This window comes from Colias philodice, chromosome 23 (assembly GCF_061535455.1).
Source record: "Colias philodice isolate Cphi_HAF_F1 chromosome 23, ilColPhil1 Martin Lab GWU primary, whole genome shotgun sequence".
Taxonomy (NCBI): Eukaryota; Metazoa; Arthropoda; class Insecta; order Lepidoptera; family Pieridae; genus Colias; species Colias philodice.
Window position 1 is genome coordinate 909,060 of NC_143108.1, and position 9,786 is coordinate 918,845.

General features: G+C 35.6%; 1 protein-coding gene across 2 annotated transcripts; it reads right to left on the minus strand.

Moving 5' to 3' along the window:
• Window positions 1-241: 241 nt before the first annotated feature.
• Kaz (E3 ubiquitin-protein transferase Katazuke) lies at window positions 242-9,786 on the minus strand. 2 transcript variants are annotated; one of them, XM_089709784.1, is made up of 9 exons: window positions 9,452-9,786; window positions 8,478-8,630; window positions 7,706-7,849; window positions 5,737-5,866; window positions 4,859-4,995; window positions 3,850-3,988; window positions 3,222-3,397; window positions 2,123-2,287; window positions 242-1,020 (listed from the first exon to the last, which is right to left on the minus strand). In XM_089709784.1, the coding sequence occupies exons 1-9, from the start codon at window positions 9,488-9,490 to the stop codon at window positions 922-924; spliced, it is 1,182 nt and encodes a 393-aa protein (XP_089565910.1). In that variant the 5' UTR covers window positions 9,491-9,786; the 3' UTR covers window positions 242-921. The 2 variants fall into 2 exon arrangements, with proteins under 2 accessions (XP_089565910.1, XP_089565911.1); XM_089709785.1 differs by lacking the exon at window positions 9,452-9,786 and adding an exon at window positions 9,231-9,361.

Sequence of the window (9,786 nt, forward strand, 5' to 3'; positions counted from 1 at the left end):
CATATTTATATGCTAATATTTCTCAATAGTAAAAAATACCAAAAAGAAGCTACTGTAAAATCTTAAATGTAGTTGTAATAATGAGTACCTACTTGGTAATAATGGTATTGAGGAAAATATTGTCAAGAGGATATATTTTAAGCTACGAACATATTAAATTTGAATTTTTTGTGGATATTAAATCTCTCAATAAATAATCATAATTATATAATCATAAGGAGGCAAAAAATAAAACAAAAAATGACTTAAAATAACTTTATTGAGTTACATCATACAATGTTATACAGTATTTCATACAATCCTTTACATGGAACATTTTAAAATGCCTTAATAAAACACTGCTTACAAAATGGACAATCGCAAACCGCGTGTCTACACGCAAATAATTGATATTGGCAGTAAAAAGTAGAAAATATAAAATATTCGACAGGAAAACTATACCCACACTAAAGTAAAATTAAAAACATCGTAAGTAATATAATTTTGAGTTTTATTTTATCACCTAAACATAAAAAAAAATGTGTGCGTGTACTAGTGTACACACGTAAGAAGTGAAACTTCTGTATGACCTTATTTTTCAAAAAATAATTTACTAAAATACGCAACTTTATAGAAATACGTCAAATCACGCGTGGTAGGGATAAGAAAAAGATGGCGCGTAACGGAAAAATGTCACGCGTAGCGAAAAAATGTTACACTCAATTTTTTTCCAACCCCGATAAAGAAGTTTCACTTCAAAAACATCGTAATATAATTTTGAGTTTTATTTTACCACCAAAACATAAAAAGTGTGAACTAAAAACAATAGTTGAGCCAATGCAAAATAACACATATGCATTTGACAAAAAATATAGAAAAAAGGTAAATATTTTGAATACAATGCAATATATATACTTAAAATAACCGTTGAGTATCACACATTTACATAACATATACTTTCTCGACACGTTTCATGCAGAAGACCTCCTTGGTCTTGGGGCAGATTATCGAGCCGTGTTCCTTCATCATTTCTTTGAGCGCCTGTTGAAATAAATTAGCAGATAAATATGTGTTTTTGTTATTTTTTTTTTTGGGGAAAAATTAATTGTTTCTTTACAGTCGATTGATATATTTTAAGTAGTTGATAAAGATATAGGAAATATGTAAAGAAAGAAAATTACGTATCATTTACCTAAGTTTAGCATTTAAACAATATTTTTTTTACTTGCAGCGATAAAAAAGCTTATTATTAGGATGCACGGAATGAAAAAATCACATTTCAACAACAAAAAATAGTAAATAATTACTAGGCAATTTATAAAGATGACTTTAAATTCCGGTTGATTGTGCTGTATGGACTAAGAAATTTAAAAAGAAAATAATTATTAATATTTTTCCTGATTCATCCCGGTAGAAGCGATTTACTGAATCGATGGTAGCTTGTACTACTGCATAATGTATGTGCACATACATTATGCAGTAAACATATACACATACAGTACACACACACATATACAGTACGCATACACATACAAGCTACCATCGATTCAGTAAATCGCTTCTACCGGGAGAGTACTATGTGCGTGTGTGAGTACCGTATGTGAATATATTATGAGTACTTTAAATGTGTGCGAGTACTGTAAATATGTGAGAGTACTGTATGTGTGAGAGTACTGATTGTGTAAGAGTACACCGTATGTGTATGAAAGAAGAAGAAGTCGATTATTCCGTAACTATTACAGATATCAAAAAACTTTAAACTGATATCGAAAGTACTTCACCTAATGAGTAAAATGACAATAATAACTTTTTTTTTAATTACACGAGAAATATCCAAAAATGTTACATTAAACGTAATAGTTACGGAATAATCGGCTGTGCACCCTTAACGATTACATCCTGTATATGTGTGTGATTACTACATACATTTCTGAGTACTGAATGTATGAGAGATTTTTATTCATGTATACGTGCACTGTCGTTAGAGTGTAATGTAAATGTGTGTGAATGTACTCTATGAGTGAGAGTACTATGTGTGTATGTGTGTACTGTATCTGTGTATGTTTTGTTTGTATGCATGTGTACTGTGAATGCTGTGTGTGTGTACTGTATATGTGTGAGTGTACTGTATGTGTGTACGCACCTTCTCGCCGTACACCTGGCCGTTGGGCAGCACCATCGGCTGGTTGTGCTCGTTGAGCGGCAGGCGCGTGATGCGGCACACGAGCCGCGAGTGCGAGCAGTGCGCGTGCGGTAGAGTGGCCGCTAGTGCGTTCAGTGGCGGCTGGCATGCGGGGCAGCCAGACACCTTGGACATAATAATATATAAGTCATAAATTCAATTTATAAATTCTAAATTTTCGGGTTGTCTGGCAGAAATCGCTTACAGCGATAAGACCGCCCTCTATACATGTTATTACTTGTTTGGTTCTAGTTTATAATCCTGTATTAAGTGTGCAATAAAGAATTTTTCATTCATTCAATACGTAAGCCTTCCAAAGAGCCGGGTACTTTATTTCTGATGGTACACGAGTATTATGGTACTGAGATACATAATTTTAAAATGGGCATGTCTCCGCAAATCGACGACAAGAGCCTATTTTGCGTGTGAGAGTAAAAGAGGTGGGGAATCCAGTTAAAACTGACACCTTGGTTTGAAATGATTAATTTTATAGCAACTTTTAATATTCTTATACTTTTAACTTATATTATTCTTATCTGTCACGGCTCTAACGCTGAACAGATTTTGCTAGCTTAGATTAGATTTTTTAGCTTGAAAAAGAACAGCCACGAGCGGAAAACTTGTTAAATACTAAATTTATAAAAGTTTGTGAATATGGATGGTATTATATGTTTGGTACTATTTCACGTAAAAACTACTGGACGGATTTGGATGAAACTTTACAGAAATATAGAACATCAGAATAACACATGAGCTTATATAGATTATTGCTACATGCTGATTATATTATTACAGATAAGGTGCGTGTACACACACGAATACAGTACTCACATACATATATACGGAACTGACACACACACAGCATTCACAGTACACATGCATACAAACAGTACACACGCACATACAGTGCTCTTGCACAAATACATACAGTATTTACACATTCACAGTATTCTCACGCACGTATTAGATATATAGACAACTTAAATAATACTTGACTGTGCACGGTGATTCTGCACACATAGATGAGAAAATTTTTATGATTTTTTTTCAAACTACCCACCTTGGTGCTTTCCGAGTAACATTGTGGAGTATTCAACGCTGCAAGACCCAATTGTAATGTCACGGGTAGAGCGGGAAGACGCGCCGGGTGCAAGAGACGAGCGTGTTCCCAGCGGAACTGCGCGACTAGGGCTGTCCAACGTGAGTCGGCTAGCAGACGACGGTAGGGCTCCACTTCTGTGGTATAGAGATAGTAGAGATATTGTGAGCAAGGTAAGTGTCAGTGTCAGGTAAAGAAAAAGCATAGAAAAAATGTAAGACTTGGTTTCGGTCGTCCCAAACTATCCGTCTCGAAGGACCATCCCGATCCCAAGTCCGATTTCTGTAAGCGTATTGTAAACGTGTACAGTACGAGGCTTGGTTGAACTTAACATAGGTTATCCGTCTCGAAGGATTATCCCATTAATCCACACCTATTGGTGAAAGTAAAGTCCGGTTTCTGTGAGCGTAATATAACAAAACAATGCGAGGCTTAGTTAAAGTTAACATAAGTGATCCGTCTCGAAGGACTCATAACAATTAATACCAATAACTGCATTTTTATATTACGTCAAATAAATAAAGAAATAAATAAAACAACGAAAAAACAACAAAAAATATAACACAAAAATAAATAAAAATTACTATACCTGTATCCTTGGGAAAAGCAAGCATGCCCATGCAATGCTGTATGTCTTCCAGCTGCCCGTCTTCGTATGTAGAGAAGTGCTTCTTAGCGTAGCGGACCGCTTCTAGACGTTTGTCTTCACGGACTAGCTCTATAAACTCCTGTTAAAAAAATGTATCATGTAATTACTAAATAGATACGGTAGATTGATTTCTATAACAATATGATACATTTTGATAGCAGTGGCTTACTATCTATACAATAAAAACTGCTATTTTTCTCTTTAACTATTCATTGTACGCGTACTTTCAACAGCAATTGCTATCTCCATCTTTGGTCCTTCGAGCCGGATCAGATCAAATATCGTCTAATCCGGCTCGAAGGACCAATGATGGAGAAGCTAAGTCATTGAATAAACTAAACTAGAATCTCTTATTTCTTTGAAAAAAAAAATCTATATGATGCGCTTTTCATTCACTCCATAAAAATTCCGATAGATGGCCCTGTAATTAAAATATGAAATGGTCCGGTGATAAAATGATGAGAAGTGGTGGCTCACTCGGACCTTGAATAGCGAGCACGCAGGAAATAAATTGATTTTTCAATTTATCTGCACATGTTGTAACATCAGTTGTGATGTTCAAACGGTGGAGGAAAACATCGTGAGGAAATCGACATGTCGAGAATCAAAAAGTTCGACGAGCTGTGTCATCTGCCAACCCGCACTTGGCCAGTGTGGTGGATTATGGCCTGTACCCTCATAGGAGGCCCGTGTCCCAGCAGTGGGAACGTATATATGCTGATGATGATGATGATGATAAAACCTTATGTGGAGTTGTACGTCAGTAGGTTGTCACTGCGTGTGTGTGTGTATGTGCTCACTGCGTGCGTGTGTGTGTGTGTGTGTGTGTGTATGTGCTCACTGCGTGTGTGTGTGTGCTCACGTTTTCTATGCGTGTGTGTGTTCACGTGTTATATATGTGTGTGTGTGTGTGTATGCTCACGTGTTATATGCATGTGTGTGCGCTCACCTGCAGGCGCGTGTCGAACTCCATGGTGGAGCCGAGCTTGCGCAGCTTGGAGCGGTTGTCGGCGCACCACTGCAGGCAGCGCGCCGTGCGCCGCGCCGCCAGCTCGCGCTCCACCGCCGCGCCCGCCGCGTATATCTCTGCGATAGACAATGTTATCGTAAACTAGCGACCCGCCCGCGGCTTCGCCCGCGCAGTCAAAGAAAAACCCGCATAGTTCTCGTTCCCGTGGGATATCCGGGATAAAACCTATCCTATTCTGATATATAAGCTATATTGTGGTAAAGTTTCATTCAAATCCATTCAGTAATTTTTACGTGAAAGAGTAACAAACGTCCATACATCCATACTTACAAACTTTCGCCTTTATAATAGTAGTAGGATTGGTCTTAGCGTGATGATATATAGCCTATAGCCTTCCTCGATAAATGGGCTATCTAACACCGAAAGAATTTTTTTTATCAGCCCAGTATTTTATAGCTACTTCGAGAGTGCCGCAGGGATCGCACCTAGGTCCTATTTTGTAGGAAGGCTAACATAGGAAATTATAAAATTCTACATTTAAAGTTTTAGCTAATTACGTTAGATTCAATATTTGCTATTCATAAGCATTAGGCGTACTGGATCCTAAATGTTACAACAAATGTCAGGTACTCACATAACACTTCAATTTAACATAATGTATGTAATATCATAGAATTTATGATATGTATAATATGAATAATCTATGAATGAAATAAATAAAAGAAAATGAAATGAAATGTCTGACTTTTACGCTTATCACATTTCTGAATGTTTATAATTCTAGTTCATTTATTTATAACGTCACTTGTCATTGTAGGACATGCCTAATAGACTTACAATAAAACTACACAACTTACCGACATTAGTCAAATCTTTGAGATTCCGAGTTTCGGCAAGTTTAGCTGCCGAATCATAATATCCATTGCGTAGAAAGTAATCCACTATCATTCTGTCCAAGCGCACTTTACGCCACTGAGTCATTGCGGTCTGTAAAAAAACAAGAAACAAATTAAATCTACAAATTTCACCTTGTATAGGGCAGAATAATTACACATGTCTCTCTTATGTATGAATAAATTATTTATTAATTTTTCTATACATTAGCTGTATATGAAAAGCTGCAATAGACATTACATCCAGAGGCGGCTCGTGACAAAATTTTATGGGTGTTCACTTGAAATAAAACACTGAAAATACATGGTGTAAATCAGTACAATTTATTTAAAAAAAAAAATATATATAGATTCCGGGATTCAGGGATTCCGAAGACTCATCATGCCCCCATAAAGCAATTTGAAATGCACCACAAAATACGACACAATCTATTAACCTTCGTAAAATATGTCTGTTTTGAGTTTTCATCGACACGGTCATTGAACTCGCGTATTGACTTTCGGTACCTACGCGGAATCTAGTGCTTTACGAATGTCTTGTCGTCCGATAGACGCCAATTGCAGTTCATTCAACAAATGGTACCGAGATTGTGAATGTTTTTTCATCTTGATTGAAAGATGAGCTAAGTCGTCAACGCCCGTTTCAGTCCAAGCACTCTCACCTCCGCCGGCCGCGCCCGCTTTAAATAAAAGACACGGAAAAAAAAATAGTTTGTTGCTTTCATCACAACCACACAACCACGGTGTTTTCACATATTGTTCAGATTTAAACACACGCATATATGTTTTCGTTTTTGTCGTACATTTTTGCGTAAGATCAAGTTCAGGCCGTGGCGGTCCCTTATTAGCTTTACATTCAAGCCGAATTTTTAACGTTTTAACACACTTTTTAATGAACGCCACATTATAATTTATTGTTCATTTTAACACTCACAAGTAATACTGATAACTACAGGCTATTTCAACACGTATTTTATAATTTTAATTAGAAAATTGCATGAATCGCGCGCGTGCATTGAAGTTGACTCGAGTGTTTGTTTATATAATAGAAGTGGAAACTGGCAACGTCGCGCCGCGCGCGCAATCGCTGTCCTCAGTCCTGCCGGGCGGTAAAAACGAACCGGCAACGTTTGCGGGTGCGGCGCTCCGAATTTTGCTACTTTTCCATAGAAAATCTTTTGTTTCACGCGCAGGGCTCTGGCAAAACCCTCTCTTTCACTCCTATTGGATTTCGTATTAGGAAATGTACTAAATCTTTTTTCATTGGAGCGCAATCGTGAGCGCTCCGCTTCGCGCGTTACATAATTCAGTAGGTATTATACAGGTGTATGGGATGATGGAATGATGGATATATTCATTGGTATTAACAGTAGTTTTAAAGATTACGATTGATTTTAAATAGTAATAATTAATGTTAATAATTAAATTAAGGAGTATGATTTTATTATAATTATTTATGGGAGTTCACTGCACCAGCGCTCCTTAGGGCGAGCCGCCTCTGATTACATCTACACTTATGTATATTAAACAGATATGTGTACTTTAGTATATGTAACAAATAAACTCAAAAACAATCCAAAATTATTTAACTGTAACAAACTATTTTATACACTACTAGATTTCCGCACGCGGCTTCGCCCGTGTTTTCAAAGGAAAACCCGCATAGTTCCCGTTCCCGTGGGATTTCCGGGATAAAACCTATCCTATGTGTTAATCCAAGTTACCCTCTATATGTGTGCTAAATTTCATTGTAATCGGTTCAGTAGAATTTGCGTGAAAGAGTAACAAACACACACACACATCCTCACAAACTTTCGCATTTATAATATTAGTAGGACATTCTTAATACCAAGAAATATTTAAAAATTTTACCTCTCGAGTCAACCCAGGCAAAGTCGGGGCAAGCTATAATAAAGATTTGACAACATATTACCTTATTCTGTGAACTATTAGGTTCAGCAATGGCCTCCGCCTGCTCCTTCAAGTGCTCAAGACGTTTCTTGCAGACGAACGCTGCTTGTACCTCCTCGGTTATCGCGTCTGACGCTTTCCTTTTCATTGTGGTTAGTTTCTCCACCTGGAAATGAATTTTGTGTATGTGTATTTGATAGTATTTAATATACAATGCATGTAGGATATTACATGTTTATAATTAGTAGCCTTTGGCTTTGCTTGCATGGTATGTCTATACTAATATTATAAAGAGGAAAGGTTTGTATGTATATATGGTTTTCACGCATAAACTACTGGACCGATTTTGATGAAAATTGTTAGACCTTGAGAAAGAACATATTCTACCATTTATTGCGAAATAAACCGCACCGTGGTGTACCACGGGCGTAGCCGGGGCGGACCGCTAGTATGTAATAAAAATATAGTAAGTTACAAATATATCTGGGTATTTCGAAACCTATAAAACTCGTATTTAATTATGTACAAACTCAAGATTAAGGATTCAATATTTCTAAAATATTAATGGATTATCTAAACAAAGCTCAATATCCATAAAATTTAAATCAAATTGTTTCATTGTTGAACTGAAAAGAAAAAGCTTTTTTTTTACTCATTAAATTCTTCATAATAACTTAAAAATGTTTAAGTTTAATATAACGAAAATAACCAATATTAACCGAACCTAAAATGACCAATTATCAACTACGCAATCTACTCAACCTGTTAGTAAATATAGCAATCAAAGAGCTTACCATGCCACCAAGTAAAGTGTTGATTTCACCAGCTGTCGAGCCGTTTTTGACAGCTGTATCCAGATCACCGACTGCAGCCACAACCTGCCTCGCTTCCACGTCAAACACTCGCTGGGCGTTACGATACTTCTTGTTGAAGACCTCGTAAGGCACCTGAGGAATTCAGTATATACAGTTCTTAGAAACGAAGTTATAATTATTTTTTATCAACTACATATAACGGAAATTTAAAATAAATTAACGCCACAAATGTGCAAACTGGATAAATTTAGATGTGAAAGGCAACAGCATTTCAGGAATGATTGAAAAAAAGGAAAAACTTATGCCAATACTAAAAGTGAATATATTTTAAATCTTAAATCAGCCTTTGCTAAATGCTACACAAAATATTTTCAAACAGCACTGACTGTCAGGTTGATCTAGTGACTAAGGTTTAAAATAGTAGCAGACAAAAATAAAAATTCCGATGAAAAGATTGAATACCTGCGTTCAATTTAGTCTAAAGCCAACTATGCAGGAGATAGAGTTGGAGAACTACAACACTTTTTAAACTTAATTGATACATAATTTATTAATAATAAGATTGTGTTACTACAAATCTGTGATTTGTAATTTAAAATATCGGCACAATTCCATAGTTAATAATTAATACAGCTTAATAATTCATTCATGATTAAAACTGTACCTTGACAATATCTTAACTTATAAGGAATCAAATTTAAAAATAGAAATAAAATATATCTAGGTAGGTACCTAAGAATCCCACAAAAAATGCTTTTAAAGGCAACTTAATTATATCATAATTTGCTTTCCCACAATAGAAATCAAATTTAAATTAGTGTGAATTTCGAAACAAAACTGACTATTCTCGAAATAGGTATTAGCAAAAATTTATACCCTACTTTCTGACCTCCATTAATCACTGTATTAGTTCAAAGAAATTTGACATTAGAAATAAAATTATTTTAACTTACCTTCAATGTCGCATGTTCCAAAGATTTTATTTCATTCATTGTTGTTATTTTTTCAGGCCTTCAAGTAAACTTGCGACTTCAAAAATGATGGAAGATGTACACTACGCAATGAAAACAAAACTCAGCTGTTCACTTACATGAATAGCAGAAAATAAACACGTTATTTCTACCAACTATAAACTGTAAACAGCATTTAGGAACAATCGTATTGTGTAATATATAAAATAGTTATATTGTATCACTATTTTTATTCCAAATTAATGTGTTACAAAGAATAAACTATAATTTTATTACGTATTGAAATTGAATGAATTGGATACTGTGTTTACCATTAC

Coding starts and splice junctions, on each gene's coding strand:
- Kaz (XM_089709784.1), bottom strand. CDS start 9,490: ATGAATGAAATAAAATCTTTGGAACATGCGACATTGAAG. Junction 7,850..8,477: donor ACACTTTACTTGGTGGCATG/GTAAGCTCTTTG, acceptor ATTCATTTCCAG/GTGGAGAAACTAACCACAAT. Junction 3,398..3,849: donor TGCTTTTCCCAAGGATACAG/GTATAGTAATTT, acceptor TCTATACCACAG/AAGTGGAGCCCTACCGTCGT.